At 48.7% G+C, this 22584-nt stretch overlaps 1 protein-coding gene across 1 annotated transcript in view; it reads left to right on the forward strand.

Annotated features, from left to right (window-relative positions):
* Positions 1-22584, forward strand: part of WIPF3 (WAS/WASL interacting protein family member 3) — a 37155-nt gene that overhangs the window by 6220 nt on the left and 8351 nt on the right. The window contains exons 3-7 of the mRNA XM_042927348.1: positions 5494-5679; positions 7749-7880; positions 12909-13664; positions 16522-16671; positions 17681-17782. Coding sequence (XP_042783282.1) covers positions 5494-5679; positions 7749-7880; positions 12909-13664; positions 16522-16671; positions 17681-17782 — 1326 coding nt within the window. The remainder of the gene's footprint in view (positions 1-5493; positions 5680-7748; positions 7881-12908; positions 13665-16521; positions 16672-17680; positions 17783-22584) is intronic.

Here is a 22584-nt window from a genome sequence, read left to right on the forward strand (position 1 = left end):
TGTCAAACTGGTTTCCGTACAACACCCAGTGCTCATCCCAAAAGGTGCCCTCCTCAATACCCCTCACCCACCCTCCCCTCCCTCCCACCCCCCATCAACCCTCAGTTTGTTCTCAGTTTTTAAGAGTCTCTTATGCTTTGGCTCTCTCCCACTCTAACCTCTTTTTTTTTTTCTTCCTTCCCCTCCCCCATGGGTTTCTGTTAAGTTTCTCAGAATCCACATAAGAGTGAAAACATATGGTATCTGTCTTTCTCTGTATGGCTTATTTCACTTAGCGTAACACTCTCCAGTTCCATCCACGTTGCTACAAAGGGCCATATTTCATTCTTTCTCATTGCCACGTAGTACTCCATTGTGTATATAAACCACCATTTCTTTATCCATTCATCAGTTGATGGACATTTAGGCTCTTTCCATAATTTGGCTATTGTTGAGAGTGCTGCTGTAAACATTGGGGTACAAGTGCCCGTATGCATCAGTACTCCTGTATCCCTTGGGTAAATTCCTAGCAGTGCTATTGCTGGGTCATAGGGTAGGTAGGCAGCTTGTAGCCTTTTAGACGAAGAAACAGTACGTTTGTAAAGAATCAACAAGACAAGGAAGTTTAGGCTTGGGGTAGTTAATTGGAAAAGAAGTAACAAGGTTTGTTTACACAGCCCTCTCAGCCTTGAATTCCCTATGGATGATGATAAGGATGCCTCCTTTCCTCCTGGTACAAGGAGGATACTATTCACATGGGAAATTTATCTCCTGCTAACAGGGGAACAAAGGACGGTCAGTGTCCTTGCATTGGCGATTTCCTATATCCCTTTAATTCAAAATAATCAATATGCCAAAGTGGTATATTTTGGAGCAGCCTGGGAGGAATATCATCACCTGCATTAAGTCAGCATTGCAGGGATGCAGAAAAGGAACCAGGTTCCAGAGAGATCACTCAGGAAGAATCCGTAGGAGCTTGGGACTTGAGTAGCTGTTGGGAATGAGGAAAAGGGAAGGGTCTGAGATGGCCTCCAGGCCCCTGGGCCCAGGCCCCTGGGCCAGCCTACAGCAGCCAGTCATCCTGGGGAGGAGATGACTGTAGGGGATGTCCTTCACTGAGGGCGTTGAGAATAGGAACAGATACGCCTAGAGCCCCAACAAAAGGGCCTTTAATTCTGCTTTCCCGCCTGTTAAAACACAAAACTCAACTGAGTAAACATAAAGATCTAATACGCTTTATTCAGTGATTCAGGAATCAAGGAGCATCCCTTAGAGCAAATAGAAAGGAGATCGGCAGAGCTATACCAAGTGGTAAAGGCAGAAAGAGGGTGGGACAGGGAAGTCATAAACAAAGGAAAGGAATGTTTCAAGCAAGCAAAGGGCGAAGGGCAGGGCAGGGATCAATCACACAAATTACCTTATGGGTGCTGGTAGGATAATTCCAGATCGACTGGGGAAAGTTCACATTCCCGGGAAGGGCTGAGACTGCAGTTTTGTCTTGGTCTGCTCTCTTGGGGACAAGTGGCTCCGTTTGGGACCTGTTGTGCTGTTTTAGCCCTCCCTTTAAAGGAGGTAGCCCTGCGCGAGGTAGCTCTGTCCTCTAGGGACCAGTCACGGTCTGCATGCAGTGGTTCAGGAAACCAGGCTTTAGTAAAGGAGGTTAGAGGGTCCATTCTTCTTGCTTGTGGATTTTAATTGCCTATTTGGATTTCTGAAAACGAGACCTACCGCTGTTGGATCCCAGTACACCTCCTTCTGGAACAGCCTGACTTATGCACATTTGGGGTGTCAGGAACATTGTGTCAGTTAATTTTCTGTGAAAATATTTTGTGTCTCTCTTTGGGATCCCAGGCTCTCTGTGTTCTCCCACATAAAGACGGTAATGGCAGGCGGGAGGCAGTGCGGGCTGTCCTGGGGATTCAGGTTTGGTAACGGGATCCCAGGACGCTGGCTGCCCCCAAGTTTGGAGAAGGCGGGAGTGGGCTGAGGGCCGAGGTAATGGGCAGGCTGTGTGCCTGGACACCTGAGAACTAATTTTAGGTTTAGCAGCCACATTGGAGAATGTACCTTTAGGAAACTGCGAGGCTGACATTGTGCGAATACGATAGGGTTTAGAGCATCCTTGAGATAGACAGCCTGCCAGATTTGGATTAACTGGCTGGGGTTTTTTTAATTGGTGTTTCTCACAGAAATCGGCATGAATCAGACAGATGCAGTAATGGCATATGGCAGCAAAGCGACAGACAGCAGGACATGCAGCTCAAGGTTTTGATCTGGGCTGGACTGCCATCCCCCACCCCATCCCTCCACCCCCGCCCAAACCCCACTGGAACCTGATGGACTCATTTGCTGAGATGACAAAGGGACATGCAAAAGCTTTTATAATTTATCGAGATGGGAGGACAGACACTTCACCACCTTGGCCTGGTCAGAACTGTCTTTGTTTTTGTCTTTGTGATCTTACTGGCTCACTTGGGTTCTTCAGCCTTTGCACGGCTCGGGATGGGCTAATTTGCATTGCTGTTCTGCTACGTGGCATCTTTTTGGGGTTCACGCTATTGCATTTGGAGCTCACTACTGGGGAACTGAGTCCACAAAAGGTTTATGTGAAACTCAGCAAATTGCCACACTCAATAACAAGGTTAAGAAAGAACAAGAACAAACATCGAAGGAATGTTTTGGTTTCGGGTGTGTGTGTATGTGTGTGTGTGTGTGTGTGTGTGTGTACACACACGTGCACCCTTGCACATGCACGTGGGGCGAGGGGGACATGTTTGGTGGCTATATTTGTCACAGGACAAGTGTCCAGGAGTGGCTTTCTCTCTGTTGATTATATTTTTAGTGAGTTGCTAATAACCAGGATTTGCATAGAATAAAAGAACCAGTGAATATTTGGAAATCTTCCCTCTTCTGTTTCTGTGCCCTGTAACCACAGTAACAAGACTTCATAGGGTTTTTTAAGAAGCAAATTATGATTGAATTGCTAATAAATATTGCAGATGGCGTAGAAACGACTGCCACTGAGTAACACAGTTTTCAGTGTGCAAATGAATATGTCCTTAGATGTCCTTTTGTGCAAAACCCATTAAGACTAAATCTACGTGGTCCCCTTAGCCCTGAAGTTATTCATTCTGGACCTCACCAGAGAGGACGGACTGATGCCATATCCATATCAGGGGAGGGAGAGCCCTCTAGTGGAAAATCATCAGGGTAGACAGTACAGCAGGAAAGAAAGCCAAGAAGTCAAAGAAGGAATGTTCCATTTAGTCCCGCAAGTTGAACTGCAGCATGTAAACATGATGTGACTCGCCATGTCCTCCTGCTGACTTGGAAAATGTTTATCAAAAAATCTTGGCATATGGAATCATCAAGAATATATTGAGGCCTGTGCTAAGTAGGTACTCAAAGTCATTATCCCAAGGGCTCTTAATGTTCTTCATAGCCCTCACCTAAAAAGTTTGGGATGGGCAAGATCAGGGGGTAGGGGATACATTTTGGTGATAAATTAAAAAATCAAGTTTAAATTAGATGAGATGATCGGGGGCACCTGGGTGGCTCAGTTGGTTGAGCGTCCCACTTCAGCTCAGGTCACGATCTCGTGGTTCATGAGTTCGAGCCCCACATCGGGCTAGCTGCTGTCAGCTTGTCAGGGCAGAGCCCACTTCAGATCCTCTGTCCCCCTCGCTCTGCCCCTCCCCAGCTTGAGCTCTCCCAAAGATAAATATTTGAAAAAAAAATTATATAAGATGACCCACTTGCCCGCGGTGGGATTATTAGCGACAAGGTTTGTTCCTGGGTCCAGCTACTTCTTTGAACAGAAGAACACACCGTTCTAACCCTTGCCGTCCCCAAGGCTGTCACCTGAGTTGAGCCATGATTATCATTATAATGCACTGTGTTATTTATCTTGTAACTAGGAAGAAAGCTCCAAAGCACTTTCTCTCCCTAACCTCTGAAAATAATACATGTCTGAGATTGTGATGCTAGATTTTTGCAAAAGTTTTCATACCCTCTTGACTGGGTCATGATATTTCCCTTGGCCTTTTATTCCTGCCATGAACTACTTGTAAATAAAATGAGAGGAAACTTTAAAAGATTTCAAAACTTGGCATTTTAAAAGGATTTATGGATATTAATGGTTTCTATTGATAGACTTTAAAAGCATGTTGTGTGAGAAATGCCCTGCTGTACGTGTGCATTAATAATGCTTTCTAAAAACGTGCATCATCAGGGCTGGGGCCCCTTGCTCAGCTCTGTTACTGACTATTGTCCATGGGCCCCCGCCCTTCAAGGGTTCAAAAACTTGTTTCCGGGCAGCAAGAACCCAGCTTTGAAGCTTATGTCCTTCAAAGCCCATGGAAGATACATCACCAGGGCAGTAGAGGCAGCCAGTGAAAACACACCCTCAGCACATTTTAGCTAAAACCACAATTGCCTTTGTTTCTAGTCTGTGACACTGGAGAGTCTCTGACTAAATAGCCAACAAAGCTGGATTGTCCTTTTCTGAACGGAAAATGGCTACTGCAAGGATTTGTAAATCCTGTCTCTACTTCGAGGACCATCTCAAGGTCTCTTATCTTCCTTTGCAGCCTGGCAAATATGGCCACTTCTGAACTCTCGGTGACCTTCCTCTCTGTGGGACTTGCATCATATGTTTACGATGTCATGGCTTAATTCCATGCATGTGCGCCCTGTCTCCCTGGCACGCCCACAATGCCCTTGAAAGCAAGGTCAATGTACTCTACGTCCTGGGTCTAGTTCACGCGCTCATTCATTTGTCTGGTAGTCGCTGCGCCTACCTGTGGCCAGGTCCTGTTATACCCTCTGGAAATAATTTGTGAACAAAACAAACAAGGTCTTTTTCCTGACAGAGTCCTCTGGGGGTGGTGAACCCTCAACTCGTAACCACAGATGGAAATTTTCCGCAAGGAGAGACAGATACAAGTTTACGTCAGGCGATAGAAGTTAGCAGAGGAAAAAGGAATAGGGTACCCTTAGAGAGAACACCGGGTGGCCTTGCTTAGATTGGGGGGGGGGTCAGAAAAGGCCTCTGAAGTGGTGCTATTTAAGCCAAACACTGAAGACACATGGTCTCCCCCAAATAGCAAGAGCTAAGAAGTATTTCTGGCTTTGAGAAATGTTTAACTAGGTCTCGGTTCACATGGTATAAACCTTCTAACTGTGTTTCCTCCGGACTCTATCTTCCAGCACAACCCAACCCCTCCTCTTATTTGCCACCAGCCTACATATGTTCTTTCTGGTGCTCCCTGGTTCTACAAGCCCATGGAGACCCCTACCATGTCAGCTCACGCGAAAATGGAAGTGTTTAAAAAAAAAAACAAAAAAAAAACGAGATTCAACAGAGTAAATGTTAAAGATCTTATTTTATCCAGCGATCCATGAATTGGGCTGCATCCCATCCAGCAGAGAGAAGAGAGCCCCAAGAAGCTGTGCAAATCGAAAGACGTTTACAGGCAGAAAGGAGCCGACGCAGGAAGTTACACTAGCAAACAGCGGATTGTGTTATTACATGCGGTTCTAATCAGATCCCTCTTATTCCCTTACAGGTGGGTACAGACGCTTCCAGCTTGAGAAAGGCAGACCCCAAAGGTCGGAGCGCTCTGTTGGCTGATATCCAGCAGGGAACTCGCCTACGGAAAGTCACACAGATCAATGACCGCAGTGCCCCACAAATTGAGAGTAAGTGAGCGGCGGGGCTAGGCCTGCTGTGAGGCAAGGGCAGGCCACGGGAGGCTCAGCCAGGCACCGCTGGCCTGCTCAGGGAAGTTACCCAGCGCCCACTTTGGGCCATAGCAGACTTGCTCAATGCACAGGCCACGTGGGTGAGAGAATCGGAGCTTCCTTTCCAGGTCGGCAGATGATCCACGGTGTATCTTCTACCCCTGTTCAAACGCTAAACAAACAAAAACGTGGTGGGATAGCTTCTTTTGAACCGTGACAAAATCCACATAATATAAAATTCACCGTTTTAAGCACCAAAGCGTCCAATTCCGTGGCATTTACCCATTCACAATGTGGTTGCAGCCATCACCCCTGTCTCCTTTCGGAACGTTTTCATCACTCCACAAGGAAACCCCACACCCGTTAGCAGTCACTTTCCATTCTGCCTCTCCCCCCATCCCTGGCAGCTACTAAATCCACTTTCGGTCTCTATGGATTTGCCTCTTTGGGCTATTCATATAAATGGAATCATACACCCTGTGGCCTTTTGTGACTGTCTCCTTCACTTAGCACACTGTCTTCAAAGTTCATCCATATATAGCACGTGCCAATGCTTTACTGTTGACTAATATTCCACTGTCTGGCGATTTCACTTTGCGTTTATTGACCGTGCGATAACCTCTAAAGATCACCTACCCTGCATCCTCATAGCCCTCAAACTCAGTGAGAGAAAAATTAAAGTGTCATCATTAAAATATGCCACGTTTTTGTTTTCACGAGGAAAAAGATGTGCTCAGAATTCTCTCATAGGGTCAGATGACTGCAGCTTTCTATGTATAGAGTAGAGATGATCCAGGCTGAGGCCTGATTCTGCTACCCGGCAAATCTGGGGATTTCTCTGAGGTTCAGTCTGCTTATCTACAAGATGGGGGAAGATGATCATACCTGCTTTTTTGCTTTTTTTCATCAAGATTGCTGAAGGTAGAAATAATACATGCGGAACTATTCACCAATGTCGTCTCTTATTATGTCTTCATGTAGTTTTCAATGATGCACGTGATGGTAATTCCCAAGGATAGTCCTAAAAGTATAATTGTATCTAGTATCTGTAACTATATATGTTAATACACAAGGATAGACAAATTATTTTAGAGTATTTTCAGCAGTTGCAATAAAAATTAGTTTCCAGTTGGACCCGCTATCTAATTGGTTAAGCCCAGTTACCAGACAAACCCATTTGATCGGAACACTCGTTTCCTAATCATGCCAGTGAATAGGTAAATGTATATTAATACTCAGAATAATCTAAACCCATTCATCCACCAGTGGGCACTGTGCCCTGATTTCTCTGTGCAAGTTAGCTGCAGGCTCTGAACATTTCTTGCTAGGAACTCTTCCCTAAGCCGAACGTCTTCTCATCGTACACAGTTGGTCATCACACACGTCTGGAAGGCTGGAATTAGTGACCCTTGTCCCCCAGGGTTTCACGAGCTTTCTCTCCTGTAGAAGAAAAGATTCAGGGAAGGGTAGGGGGCTCAGGGAGTGAGAGCCAGGGAGACAGAGAAGGAAAATGCCAAAGCACAAATCATTGCAGACTTTCACTTCCTGCTTGCCATTCTGGGCCAGACTCTGTGGACAAGAAGTTAAAATTACCGGCTGAACTGAATCTCTGGGTTTTCTCTGTCTGGTCCTCCCACAACAACCGTCGAGTTGAAAATAGGGCCGGCGCCACACCTGCAGTGTGTGAGTGTTCTCATTCGAAAGGTGCTGCCGGTTCCCCTGCCGGCACCTACGGAATGGCAGCGTTTAGGCCCCTTCGTTTCGGCCACTCTTCAGGGTACTCGGCTGCTGATGGTCAGTTGCGTGGTTAGGTCCAGAGGGAACAGCAGACAGCATGAGCTGCAGGAGTCTGCGGGGCATCCGGGCAGAGGGCGTTTGGGAATGATGACCACTAGAAGGGGAAGGCTGGAGGTGGGGGAACGAACGGGAAGGCTGCCCCAGGCGGTGCTGGATCACGGTCCCGGGATGAGAACTGGCGGCTCAGCTCTGCTCACAAGTCCTCACCCACCTGCCTCTTCTCTGCCAAGGTTCTAAGGGAGGCAACAAAGAAGGAGGAGGTTCTGCAAACTCTCGAGGCGGAAGCACACCCCCAGCCCTGGGAGATCTGTTTGCCGGTGGCTTTCCAGTGTTGCGTCCAGCAGGCCAGAGGGATGCAGCAGGTAAGGGACAATTCAGACTGGCTGCCTCGTGGTCTTTCCCTCCTTAACGTGTGGAACCAACGGGGCGATCCTCACGTGCCAGGAGGGTGGTGACGTGTTTTTAGTGAAAAGTTGTCTAGCAGTAGATCATGGATTGGGGAGCACGTACTGAAAGTATCCAAAGCATCATGCTCAAGGGGTCTTGGAAGTCATCCCTTTGTAATTACTGAAGAATGATTTGCCATTGTGTGTAGTGTTTCGCAAAGCTGTGATTGGGGCTCAGACGGCAAAGTACAGATGAAGGGTATAAATCGCGTTGGAAAATCACAGTGACATCACTGTAATGTGAGTCATTGTATCAGTTAGGCATTGCTGTATAACAAAATAGCCTAACACTTACGGGCTTTAAATAGCCACTTATTTCGCTTATAGTTAGTTCTGTGGTTGGCCATTTAGGGTCATCTCAGCTTGGGTAATTGGCTTTGGCTAATCTTACAGTTCTTGTATCTTTGGTGCCTCAGCTGAAATGACAGACCTGACTGATCCATACAGTCTCTCAGTATCTAGCAGACTATTTGGGATTTTGTGCGTGTCGGTGGCAGGGTTCCAACAAAGAGGACGGAAGTGTATAAAGTCTCTTAAGACTTAGTCTGAGAATTGGCACAATATCTCTTCCTACCGCATCCTCTTACCCAAAGCAAGCCACAGGGCCGGCCCGGAAACAAGGGTGGAGAAAGACACTTCGCCTCTTGATGACAGGATCTGTAAAATCACATTTCAAAGATACAGAATCAGGAGGGAGTGGACAAGCAAGGCCATTTCTGCAACCAGTCTACTGCAGCCATTTGTGTGTTAGTGGATATCAGATGTTTTGAAAGCATTGCATTAAAATTGGGCAAATATATACTTATTGTGGGTAATGGGAATATTTTTCCTATTATTGTTCTCTTTAGCCAGCAAGCTGAAATAAACTCCAAGAATTTCATTAATCAGGGAATATCAAGCCCCAAGCATTGCTGGTATAGAATCTTCTACCATGTGGCTTTGCTAATAACCTTTGGCTGGTGGTGGAGGGCGGGGAGGGGGGGGCTCCGTGGCTGTTTGACATAAGGAGGTGCATTTGCTGCTGTCACCTACTGATAAAGTCCAGCAAAGATAAGGGCACTAGGGTGCTTTGAGGTCCAATTGAAACCCTCTCAGAAGCCATTTCATTTCCTCTTTTCTGCTAAGGGCTTGGCAAAGAGAGTTGACATTTCTCAAGGCCGCTTTCTTTTCCCAAATTCCTGAGTGGTAGCAAATAAACATCCTGTAGGGTAAAAAATGTCCACTAGTTTCTCTTCACAGAAGAAAAGATAGGAGAAATACCCAGTCAGGTTTAACAGGGACCGGCCAAAGGAAGCCAGGTCGTCTCCATTCCTACCTGTCTCCTGTAGGACACAAGTGAGTGGGGTTTGAGCCACTCTGTGAAGACAAGCATTGATTTCTGTAGAGGAGATGGAAATCCATAATGAAGTGACCGATGATGCATGCTACAGGATGGAATCTCAAAGACAGAGACAATAAACAGATGCATGGGCTGGGTGCCATGTCAGAGTAAGACCGACCATGGCTCTCCTCTCTCAAAACACTTCCATCAGCTTCCTGGCCATTCAGAGAGAAGGGCTCTAGTCTTTGCTACCTCTCCATGTTCTTGCCTCCTGCTCTTGCTAGCACACGCCCTCCATTTCAGCCACATTGTCCTCCTTGCTTTCTTGCACACACCAGGCATGCTGTTGCCACAGGGCCCTTGCACTGACTGCTCTCTTGACCGGAAACACTCTTCCTCAGGTGTCCACATGGCTCATTTTCTCCCATCCTTCAGGTCTCTGCTCATGTGGCACCTGATCAACCTATCAGTGAGGCTTTATGCATCCAGCCCACAAAAAATATCAGTCCCACCCCCTGACTCCATATCCCCTCTACACTGATTTAATTTTCTTGTATTAGTTTTCACCATCTGATATATATTTACTCGTTAGTTTATTTCTGTCGTCTCCCTCTAAATATAAACTCTGTGAAGGCAGGAACTGTGTTTCTTTTCACTGCCTTAAAAATGCCTGATGTATGGTAGGTGTTCAGTAAATATTTGTTGAGTGGAACGTATAAGTAGGTAGCATGGTTGCAGAGAGCCATGAGGCCAGAAAGCACAGAGTCTAGTGCTCACAGTACTTTTGGGAGTCCGTGAAAATGTTTGGATTTCTTTTAAAATCACTTTCAGGGTCAAAGATTCTATTTGTCTTTATAGCAACACGTCCCTAAAATGTCTTCCGAAGTCACAATGTGGCCTTGGCTTAGCGCTCCGAAGGAGTGGCCGTTAAAATAAGATAGGATGAGTAAACTGGGTACTATGGAATGTGTAATGAGACTTCCACGCAGTCCGAGATCTTCTGGAAACACCCACAGATTGAAGAAGGAAAACATATTTCATCTGTTTAAAATTTATGCTTTTTAATGTTTATTTATTTTTGAGACAGAGAGAGACAGAGCATGAGCAGGCAAGGGACAGAGAGAGAGGGAGACACAGAATCTGAAGCAGGTTCCAGGCTCCGAGCGGTCAGCACGGAGCCCGACGCGGGGCTCGAACTCACAGACCGTGAGATCATGACGTGAGCCGAAGTCGGAAGCTCAACCGACTGAGCCGCCCGGGTGCCCCAAAACATATTTCATCTTTTGATAACCCCCCCAGGCTCTAGATGCACTCAAGCTGGCCTTTCCCCACCCACTTTGTGGCCTCCTTTTGTGTTTCTGTTTGGATTTCCAGGGTTAACGTCTATGTTATGAAGGAAAACCTCCTTCTTCCTTCCCTTGGCACTTACTCCCCTTGGCTCTCTCCACGGGCCCCCTGCTACCTGGCTTCCTGGCCTGCACGCAGGCTAATTCCTCTCTCCTGGGGGCCTCACCTTACACGTGTGCTGCCAGCTGTCTTCTTCATCCTGGAGTGGGCATGAGCATAAGCCGAATGAGGATTTGTGCCTTCCTTGCCTCTGCTGTTCATGTCACAATAAAAATAGGTTTGCCCACGTCTCATTCGCCTGGCCGCTTAGTCAGCAGAGGTTCCTGTGCTTTTAAATGACTCATTCTGAGCGTTTTTGAATCTCGGAGACATGGTGTCCTTAGTCACTTAGAAAGTCAGGATTGGTTACCCAGTGGCTGAATCTGCTCCTCCTCAAACTTGTTATTCCTTTAAAGTTCAGGGAGCAAGCAGACCTATAGGGAGGCCTCGGCCTGGCTAGGGACCTGCCTTGGTCCTCTGTCTTCATCTCTGTGTGCTATGGGAACAGGCTTAAGACCTTGAAGGCAGGAATCCCTGAGCCTGACACCTGCCCTAGTCCTCACATGAAATGTCTAATGTTAGAATCGCAGGGGGCGGTAGGTCCCGTCCTTGGAAAGGCCAGGCAGAGGCCTTCACTCCTGGCCACGGTCAGCCGGGTGTCATGGCGGTGCCTGCCTCAGGCCCCGAGGGAATCCAGTTAGCCAGGGTGGATGCCTCGGTGCGAAGACATTGTCTCTTCCAGAACCACCCCCAAAGGAAATCCTCAGCAGAGGAATAATGGCACCACCACCCTGCCTTCAGAGTAGCCATCCTGTAGCTGAGACTTGTAAAAAGCAGTGCTGCCCAGGTAACTGTCACATCATAGCCAGAGGAGGGTCACCATCCTTTTGGAAAGCCCGATACTGTCATCCTGCCCACCGAGTTTCAGCCCCAGCGTCGCCGCCACCACACCTTGCTTTGAATGGCCTGGCTTTTGGGGTCAAGTGCGTTGGGGTACCATCTTGCACCTGGTTGGGTGAACACACCCGGGGACGCACCAGCAGGAAAGCTCCAAACCGCTGCCAGATGCTGGGGTTTATAATCTGAGTCGGCAGCTGTGTTTCCTATTCTGCAACACCCAGGAAGCTGTCTGAGAAGCAACCATCTTTTCAGGTGTTCGCCACGTGTTTTCAAGGGGGTTGTAAATTACAGGGGTGCAAGAATAGGAAAATATGGCTTCCCTGGAATTCCATTAGGGAGAGCACTATATTTACTTAGAAGGAGTATTTTAACGAGCCTCCTGAGGGGACAGTGATGCTCCAAAGACACATTAGAGCAGTGGCTGCAGAATTTCCATGCACTAAACAAGGAGAGGAACATTTTTGTCCTCGGGGAGGGACAAAAGGGTAAGAAGCACAGCAAAAGGGCGCACAGAGAGTGACAAGGCCCCTCCTAGGGAGCACCTCCACCCCAGTCTTCCATGAAGTATGCCAAAGACAGGTCACTGGGAGCAGCATGCTACTCCAGATTTGTTGACTTCCAAAGAGGCATTGGGTTTCAAGTTGGGGTTCGTGGATCTGTGCGGTGAGGAAGCCAGGAGATCAGGAGACTGAGAGCCCACTGGAAATGGACATGTCTTCGGAAAAAGAGGCTTTGAAATTCCAGAGCCGTGGGACTGGGAGGTTCAAGGTCGTCAGACCTGGATCCCCAAGGCTGTGTGTCTTCCCACTGACTTCTGAGTTACTTATATATTGGAGGGATGATGGATCTTCTGGTCTTGATGCACAACCGAAGTCCTTGTTCACAAAATGCTGGAAATGAGGAAAACCTCCCTAGCAAGGAGCTTCTAGTTGCTACGGCTGAGGATCCAAACTAGGATGTAAAGGCTGGGTACCCGGCTGGATTGACCCAGTCGGTAACGGTGAATGAGTGTGAGGGTGGCCTTGAGGTAAGGGAAGACAGAGAGGGTCAGAGCAGCCCTGTGCCCTGGGCTGGGAGACTCATGGGCCCTTGGCAGGTGCGGGCAGAGATGGGCTGGAACAGGAAGGCTGGCACTTGCAAGGACCTTGGGGTCGGTCCAGCCAGCCCTCTCGTGGGACAGCTGCCGCACCTGAGGTCTCCCCGTGAGCGTGCAGGAAGAGAGCGTCCACCATGCATTTGGCTGACATCACGCTGGACGGCATCTGTCACAGCCGCCCACATACTCGGGTTCCTCCGTCCTCTGTGGCTGACCTAACTCAGAGCTTGTTTACTTCCAGGTGGCAAGACAGGGCAGGCCCCTGGCTCCCGGGCGCCTTCTCCCCGGCTTCCTATCAAAACTATCAGTGGCCCGCTTAACCCCCCTGCATCTCCCAGGCTAGGCAATGCCTCTGAGGTGCACGGCGCTGCCAGGACAGTCCCTCCTCGCCCCAGCATGCCCGCCCCACCGCCTCCTACCCCACCCCCACCTCCTCCGCCCCTGCCCCCACCCCTGCCCCCTTCCTCCCCCACCAAAACTCCGCTGGTGTCCCCACCTGGCCCACCCACCAAAGGGAACCCCCCAGTGGCTGTACCCCCTCTCCCCTCCGTACCTCCCCCTCCCCCTCCCCCCCCTCCCCCAACTCCACCCCCCCTTCCCCTGGCCTCCGTTCTCAGTGACAAGGCAGTGAAGCCTCAACTAACCCCCTTGCACCTACCACCCATCCCACCCCCACTCCCTCTCCTCCCACCTTGTGGGTATCCAGGGCTTAGTGCAGATGCTACCAGCCCCGCCCAAGATGCGCGGGAGCCTCCCGCCCCACCGCCCCCACCACCCCCACCCCCTCTTTATGCCTCCTGTACCCCGAGGTCCTCTGTGCCTGCGCCTCCTTTGCCAGGAGCTAACAACAGCAGTGAAGCCCCACCCCCGCTGCCCCCCAAGTCTCCCAGCTTCCAGGCCCAGCCACCCAAGCCCAGCGTTCAAGCCTTGCCTACACCTCCAGCCCCTCCGGGATCCCAGACGTTCGTGCAGAAGAAGAGGCCCGGACGAGGCCCAGGTAAGCACCACTGTCCCGGTCCAGGGTGGCCATATCAGAGGATCACCCAGCCCTGCCAGTAATTATGGAGGTGCTAGGGACACAGCCAGAGGCCTGCTTCTAGGAGCCACTTGGGGACACCCTGAGATGTCTTAACTCTTAGGATTTTGTTTTAGAACCGAGCTATCAATGCCCCTCGCGGAGCACGATGAAACTTGCTGTATGGGACTTTATGTTGTATTCATGTTAGAGACAGGAAACCAAGGGGGAGAGGGGTTGAAAGATTTGTCCAAGGTCGTGCAAACCCCTCGCCAGGCATTCTGGCCTTAATCACCTTGCAATTACTAGCTGTGTGACCCTGAACAATTCCTTAGCCTCTCTGTGCTTTCTTCTCCTCATCTGTTAAATGGGGATAGCAATAGTTCCCACCTTGTGTGATTGTTGGACCAGGGCCTGGCAACATTGAGCTCTAGAGAAGGGTTTTTTTATTCTTACTCTCATCGCTCATTTACCCAAATCTCCTCTCTGCGGTGGAGGGGGCTGTGGATGCAGTTTGTTTCCAGAACCAGGTCTCTGGTGTAATTTCTGCCTGAGTTATTACACGCTGGCCCCCAGCCACAACCCTCACTGGCCCTCCACAGACTGTATTAGCATTCTGCCTTCTTTCTGGCAGGTTCTTGTGCTGACTCAAGAAAACTAAAGGTCTGCATTTCAAGCCAAATAGTAAAACTAATCCCTTCACATATCTAGCAGAGAGGATGTTGGATTGAGTATGCGTACCCTTAACTGATGTCCAGATACTGGGGAGGCTTCATTCACCTCTGGTGTCCTTCTGAATGGAAAGCATACGCACATACCCACATATACACACACATGCACACATGCTCATAAACACCATCCACACACACACACCAGCACACATCCACACTTACACATACATATTCCTCGGTCTTTAAGAAAATCTTTTGATGCAGAAGCTTTCCGAAATATGTTTCCTCGAATTAGAAATAAGACAAGCTCATTGTGGAGCAAGTAGAAAGCAACTGAAATCACCAAAATAACATCACCCAGAAATAAAAGCTGTCCCATTTCAGTGTACTTCCCATCATTTTTTTTTTCTGAGTATGTCTACATATTTACAAAGTTAATACTATTTTGAATATATGATTCAAATATTTCTATTCTCTTTCTGTTTAATGTTCCATCGAAAGCAGTCTTGTCAAACCAGTGAAGTTTATTCAGAAGCATATTGATATGATCAGCAGTATATACCAGAATTCTAGTATGAAGTTGATTCTATTTTTTGTTATCGTAAATAATATTGCAGGAAATACTTTTGTAGTATTTTGTATATTTTGTATATTTTGAAAAGACAGGTTCCTAATAAGGAATTCCTGATACAAAGGGCAAGAATATGTTTTTTTTTTTTTAAGTTTATTTATATATTCTGAGGGGAAGGGAAGGGCAGAGGAGCCTAAGCTCGACTTCTTGGAACCATGAGATCATGACCTGAGGCGAAACCAAGAGTTGGACGCTTAACCCACTGAGCCACGCAGGCGCCCCAGGGCAAGTGTATGTGTAAGGCTCTTGGTCATGAGAGAGAAGGTTTGAGGCATTCTGTTTTCAACTGAGTGGTCACCATAAGGCCAGCATTCCTAGTAGTGAGACAGCCACCCATGATTCATTCATGGGATGGTGAAAACAACAATGCCTTAGATTCAGAGACATCTGAATTCAACCTGGCCTCCCCATCCACTCCTGTGTAACCTCTTGCCAGTTTTTAAATGTTTGGAACCTTGCTTTTATGTGGGGGGGTGGGGGGGCGGCAAATGGAGATAACATCTTTCATGGAGGATCGTTATGAATATTCAGTGAGAGAATGTGCCTGAAGTGCATTGTGTAGAGCAGGGGCTCACTGTGTCACCTCCTTACCATAGGAAGGGACAGTTTTTCCTCCAGAAGAGGAGTCAGCAGCCACCGTAGCCCCTTCACCCCTTTAGTCTGCTTACGGGAGCCAGTAAATCCTAGTGGGTCCTGATTCTGAGAAAGGGAAGACGGGGGTGGTAAGCTCAAGGCCAGGAGCAGATGCTGTTCTGGCCCGTCTCCTTGTGTCTTTGGATGTGGAACTTAGTTTTCCACGGACAACATGAGGGCAATTTCTGCCTCAGGCCAACTGGGGGGCAGAGAAGGAGGTTGTAATCATGGGCATTTTGTCACAGGTAATAGCGGTGTGGTGGTCATCGTTTCAATAGGTGAAGAGTAGAACACCCACACTGACGTGCTCCTTCTTAATTGCCAATGAGTCATTCAACAGAGTACTGACAAGGGAGAGCGAGCCTCCCACAGGCATCATCAGGGCCTGGTGACGGAGGTGGGACTTGAGTTGGGCCCTGGTGGGTGGGGTGGATTTAGGTATTGACTAGAAGGAGAAAGAGTGTCTGCCGTGCAGGGGAACCCCCGTGAGCAGAACCCCGGGGATAGGAGCAAGCCCCGACAGCTTGTTCGTCCCACCTCCCTCTGCACCTCACCCACAGACAGTCCCTCCCTTTCTTCAGACTGGGCAATGGTTCCCCTTCTTTGAACGGTGCCGTCTGATACTGAAGGTTGTTGTCACCATTAACATTGCCACAGCAGCTAACATTTATTGAGCCCTTACTACACGCCAGTTGACTTCACTCATTCAACACTCACATCAACCCTATAAGGTGGGTGTACTGTTATCCCCATTTCACGGTTGAGGAAACTGAGGCGCAAGGATGCTGTGTCATTATCCCTGCAAGAGAACTGGAATTCGGTCCCGAGCAGTTTGGCACCTCTCACCGAAAGTTATAGCCTCTGCCATTCCTGTGTCTGAATACTCTGGCATCTTTTCTATAAGGGACCAGTGGGGGAAAGCTAAATCCACCCCCAGCACCGCCTGCGAGGTCACCCACCACGGAGCTTTCCAGCAGAAGCCAGCAGGCCCTAGCCTGGACCCCGACACAGCAGCCGGGAGGTCAGCTGCGGAACGGAAGCCTGCATATCATCGGTAAGTGGGCCCGCCCTCGACCCGTGCTGGCTGCCAGCGAGGAAGGGGCTTCCCTGGCCCCTGGAGGGAGTTTGCCAGCCCACCATTTCAGGGTGAATGCTTCAGGGTGCAAGCAGGAGCTCACTCTAGCACAAAACAGCCCACAAGTTGTGTGAAATAGGGTTTCTCGCGAGGCTTTCTGGGAGGTTCCAGAACCCATTCCTCTAACCATCTATCTGAGATGAGAAAGAGGGAAGAATACCGACATTTAAACTGCACATGTCTGCGTGTATGTGTCTGTCTCCACGGAGAAATCCAGGCATGTTGGATTAAAAAAGAATAGAGTGATCTGGAAACGGCGAAAGAACGAATAGAAGGCCCACTAGACAGAGGGAGAGGTAGGGCAAAAATTTGGACATAGGAAGGAAGGTTCTCTGGGCTCAGATACAAAGCCTAGATCACAAAGCAGGGACTCAGCTCATGAAAGGGCCGAACGCCACCTGTCCTCTTGCAGTCAGGAGCTCAGGGAAAATCCTGTTCGCTTTGGGGAGCCTGCATCCCCGCCTGGGGAGCCCGCGTCCCCGACTAGACACAGGCCGTGCTCCTTCCCACCAGCCGGGCTGCGACTCCTGCTCTACTCACCCCTCCCAAACAAAGGCCTCCCCAGGGGCTCAGGGGTAGCTTCAGGCCACAGGGACTCTGCTGGTGCCGTGTTGCTGTCACGTTCCCCACCTCTGACTCTGGACCCTCGATAGCCCTGTGGCACTTCTGCCTTTAGAAGCTTCCTTAAGATGTTGGTCAAAGCAAACCGGAGTGGGTGATCAGGGAGAGTCTGTTGACCTCGCTTTTCCTGATTCCCCTTGTCCGAGCTAAAGAGCAAACACGGAGAGGTAGATGGGTGTCTTAGGGGGCAATCGCCCAGCCATTAAAACCCTTGCACTGGGCAGGCACACCTGTGTGCTCCTGGAAATTTTCAAAACTTGGGTCATCACAATAACTAGAGTAATTTTGCTGTTTTCCACGTGGGCAGATGACTTTGAGTCGAAATTCACGTTTCATACTGTGGAAGACTTTCCTCCTCCAGATGAGTATAAACCATGCCAGAAGATTTACCCCAGCAAGATCCCCAGAAGTAAGTACCACCTTGGGAAGCCTCTTGGTTTATACCCAGAATTAAGTGCTTAGTGTGACTGATGGGCTACAGGCTGCCTAAAGGATGACGTCATGATTTCACTACTCAAGGGTACAGTGCTATCCGTGCTTCTGGAAGTGTCAGAACATTTCCTGCCCCCCAAGGATTCATTTAGAAGCTTTTTATTCCAGCATTGATTGTTTGGCTTCGGATTTGAGTGCCTAGATTCACCACTTGTCCCTCCCCGTCTTAGGGCTTTTGACAAGGGAACTGAATACCCCGAGAAGACAGCAAAATGGGACACAGGAGCTTTGTATTAATAACTAGAGAAGATTCTTAAAAACCCCAATTCAGAACTCTAGCAGACTGTGAAATGGGGAATGTCCTTAGGTCAATGATTCTCAACCTTGAATACACATTAGAACAACCCAGAGAGCTTTTAAAAATCCCAAAGGCCAGACTGCACCCACACCAACTAAATCAAAATATGCAGGGTGGGATCCAGGTGTCCATATTTTTGAAAGTTGCCAGGTGATTCCAATGTCCAGCCAAGGCTGAAAAATCTCAGCCTGGGGAGAAACTGCCTTCTCCCAATTTCATCGTGTGGACAGCCTCCAAGGAGAAGCCTGCACTCTGCTTACCTGTTTAGCCCAAAGGGTGGAAGAGAAAGAGTCTGGCCTGCCCCTCAGGGCCAAAAGGGCAGGGAGGCAAGTACTTTAGGAAAACAGGAAGCCAAGAAAAGCAAGATGGGTTGTGAACCACACAGTGATGCTGCCTGTCAGTTAATATGAGCCAGTCCTGGTCCAGTGCTGAGCCAATCCGATTGGGCAGGAGCTGGTAAGAGGGGACAGAGACGGCAACATGGGGTAAGGGTCATATGTTTCCCACCCCACAGCATGGGTGAGGCCCCCAATCCCAGACATCTGTAGACTAGCACGGAAAACCGTCAGTGTCCTGGGTTAGCCCAAGACCATGAACTGGGCTCTTTGACCTCTTCCTTCAGAGGAACTTTTGGCAAGGACTCTTCTCCAGCGTTCATCTTCCTGCAGCCAGACCAGGGAGCTCGAGCCTGTGCCCTGCTCAGGTCACAGGTGCCCTTGGAATCAGCCTGGGCAGGTCTTTTTCTGCTGGCCTGTGGGATTGCACATTTAGACAGAAGTGGCCTTGTGTGTTTTTTAAATAATATGTAAAGACTACTGCTGTGAACTTAAAGAGAAAGAGGAGGAAGAGAAGAGCAAGACAGAATGGAGGGCCAAAGACGAAGTCAGTACAAGGCTCATTTCCTTTCCGTAAGCAAGGGTTTGCTCACCGGCCACCTTCATGCCCCAAATCCCACCGTTCTTTGTTATACCCGGACTGTAACACGTGAATGTGACACGTGGCCCCTACCCTAGACCAGAGGTCAGCAAACATTTTCTCTAAAGGGCCAGAAACGACATATTTGAGGCTCTGCAGGCCACACGTTCTTGGTCACAACGACTCGATTCTGCTATTTTGACCTGAAAAGAGCCACGGACCACACATAAATGGATGGGCACGGCCGTCTCCCAATAAAACTTTATTAACAAAAACAGGTGCTGGCTGGATTTGGTCTGCCGGCCATACTTTGCTGATCGCTGCACTAAATTGTTCCAGAAAAGCGGATTCTTCGCAATCTCCTTCTTTTATGCGGCCTTTCTCAGTAGCGTGCTGTGCAGTCCTTCGACCTTCAGACTCAGCAAGTTCTAAAGTTAGCCGTACTTTGAGCCCTGGGTGCCCAGTCTCCTCCCTGAGAACGGAAGAGAAGCCACCACAGGAGGACACAGCTGGCAGTCTGCACTGCGTTCCTCTCGTCTCAGAGAGAGGGTCAAATCAGTGCCCACGCACAAAAAAGATAATCTGAGGCTCAGGAAGATGCAGTTAAAAAAGAAAAAAAAAAAAGAGGAAACGAGAAAGAAAGTGAACTGACATCCCACAGACCGGAAAGGGTATTTGCAATTTCAAAAATAAAATATGGTTTTAGGTTGATGAGGCATTGACAGGCATAAAATACTCCCGTGGCTTCCTAGCACAATTAAATTAGCATGTTCCTGCCATCCCTGTGAGCAGTTAGGGTAGAACCTTGTTAATTCTATCAGTGTGAGTCTGATACAGTTCATGCCTGTCTGGTTACGTCTCTCCTTACAGCTTTCTTCCTTCTCCCCATTGACCTGGTTCCCCGAGATTCGCGTTCTTCATGTCTGGGGGACGGTGTTGGTTCTGTTTCACACTCTTTTGTAGCAATTCTGGCTTTGTCTCCTCCCGCTTGCTCGCTTTCTCTCTCTGCTCCTGACACACACACACAGCCCACAGATCCCCTAATGCTTAGCTTTTCTACCTGTTCTCTTCACTGTCTCCACCCTGCAGGTGTTAGCTGTTTTCTTCCTTTGACAGGGTGATTTTACCTAATTTCTTAATGTTCTCAAAATGCATTAGTGGGCCCCTGGGTGGTTCAGTCAGTTAAGCGTCTGACTCTTGGTTGCGGCTCAGGTCATGATCTCGTGGTTTGTGAGTTCGAGCCCCACACTGGGCTCCACGCTGTTAGGGTGGAGCCTGCTTGGGACTCTGTCTCTCTCTCTCTCTGCCCCTCCCCTTTCATCCTTTCATCCTACAAAACTGAAGCTTCGTACCCAGTAAACCCATTAAAATCGCAACCTCCGTTCTGCTTTCCGGCTCCAAGAGTTGGACTACTACTCGGTTCCTCATATAAGTGGCATCCTCTAATATTTGACTTTTTGAGACTGGCTTCTTTCATTTAGCACCATGTCCTCAAGGTTAGTCACTTTGTACCATCTGTCGGAATTCCCTGCCTTTCTAAGGTTGAATAATATCCCATTGTATGTACGTATGGCATGTGTTCACCCATTCATCCATCCACGGACACTTGGGTGGATTCCACCTTTGGCTATTGTGAATAACGCTGCTGTCAACATGGATGTACAAATACCTCTTTGTGTCCCTGCTTTCAATTCTTTTGTGTATATGCCCAGAATTGCTGGATCATATGGTAACTCTATTTTTTAATTTTCTGAGGAAACACCATATTGATTTCCATCTTACATTCCCATCAACAGCACACAAGGGCTCCAGCACATCCTCGCTAACGCTTGTTAGTTTCTGGGTTTTGTTTTGTTCTACTTATTTATTCATTTTTTTTTATAGTAGCCATCCTAACAGTCATGAAGTGGTACCTTGTTATGATCCAGTTCCTATTTTAAAAGAGTTACTGGGGTGCCCGGGTGGCTCAGTCGGTTGAGTGTCCAACTTTGGCTCGAGTCATGATTACACAGTTCGTGAGTTTGAACCCACGTTGGGCTCTGTGCTGACAGCTCAGAGACTGGAGCCCGCTTTGGATTCTGTGTCTCCCTCTCTCTCTCCCCCTCCCCTGCTCACGATGTCTCTCTCTCTCTGTTAAAAATAAACATTAAAAAATTTTAAAGAATAATACATAAAAGAGTTACTTTACATTTATGGCAAAACTAGCCACCACGATTTCCATTAGCAAAGGAACTTCTCCACCAAGTGCTGCCCTAACAGTACTGGGTGGTTCGTGTCATGAAATCAAAGGATTAGATGTCCCAAGACAGAGAATCCGTAGACTCTGCCAGAAGCTGAGCATCTATTACTGCCTTTGCAGAGGGCTGCAGGGCGGTGAGGAGCCTGCCCTGGGCTTAATCTTAGCCGTGCCTGATCATCACTGTTGACCTCACTCGTTCATAAGCTATCTTCCAACATCCCACTCTGTTACCACTACTCCTGTCCTTCTAGATTATTCCTTTATTCCTCTGAACCGGCAAAGGTGTTATCGTGCCTATAAAGCGTCTCCCTTGGCCTACTCTGGTCGTTGGGCTATGTCTCCGCTCACAGACAGTGCCATGCCTTCTTCCTCCCCTTCTGCCCTTTCAGGCATTTTCCCCCACCCCTACCCCATGGAAAGAGACCTTAGCAAGGCCTCCAGGGGACCTCCATGTCACCAAAGCCAGTGGTCAGATGTATTAGCCGCAGTCCGTCACACCCTCCTTCTGAAGCACATCTTCACTTAGATTTTCTGGCATCCCTCGCTTTCTTCCCTCCTTCCACTTTGTGCTTGCTGCCTCCCCATTTTTTGGCACACCAAATACTTTGGAGTCCTCTCTGGCTTCTTTCTTTCTCTCCTGCTCCACATCCAACTTACCAGAAAAATCTTGGGGCTCCTCCTCTGAAGTATATCTTCGATCTGATCTCTGTGGCCTCGTCTTCAGCCTCAGCCCGGCCGAAACCACTGTCATTTCTCATCTGGAGACTGCAGGCGACCTACCAACAGGCTTCCCTGCCCCATACTGCAGGCCCCATGATTTGTCTAGAGCCCAAGTCTAGTCAGGCCACCGTCTGCTTCAAATCCTCCACTGAATTCCTGTCTCGTTCTGTATCCATTAGAAATTCCCACCTGGCTCATCAGACCTACGTGAAGTGCCCACACAACCAGCCGCACTCCCCACAGAACCTCCTTTCGCTCCAACAGCACAGACAACTTGGAGCTTGTAGAAAACTCCAAGCGCACTCCCACCTCTGGGCTCTGGGTTCTTTGCACTTGCTGTTCTTTCTGCGGGACGCTGTCCCCTGATATCCATGAGACTTCCTCCCTGCCTCCTTTGGGTCTTTGATCTAATGGTGCTTTATCAGACGCTTCTTCCCTGACCACTCTTTATTTGATAGCCCTCCCTGCCCCGTCACTTTTGTTCCTTCTGCCTTATCATCTTCTTCAATTAAGAAATGATTTTGTGGGGGCGCCTGGGTGGCTCAGT

This window comes from Panthera leo, chromosome A2 (genome assembly GCF_018350215.1).
Source record: "Panthera leo isolate Ple1 chromosome A2, P.leo_Ple1_pat1.1, whole genome shotgun sequence".
Taxonomy (NCBI): Eukaryota; Metazoa; Chordata; class Mammalia; order Carnivora; family Felidae; genus Panthera; species Panthera leo.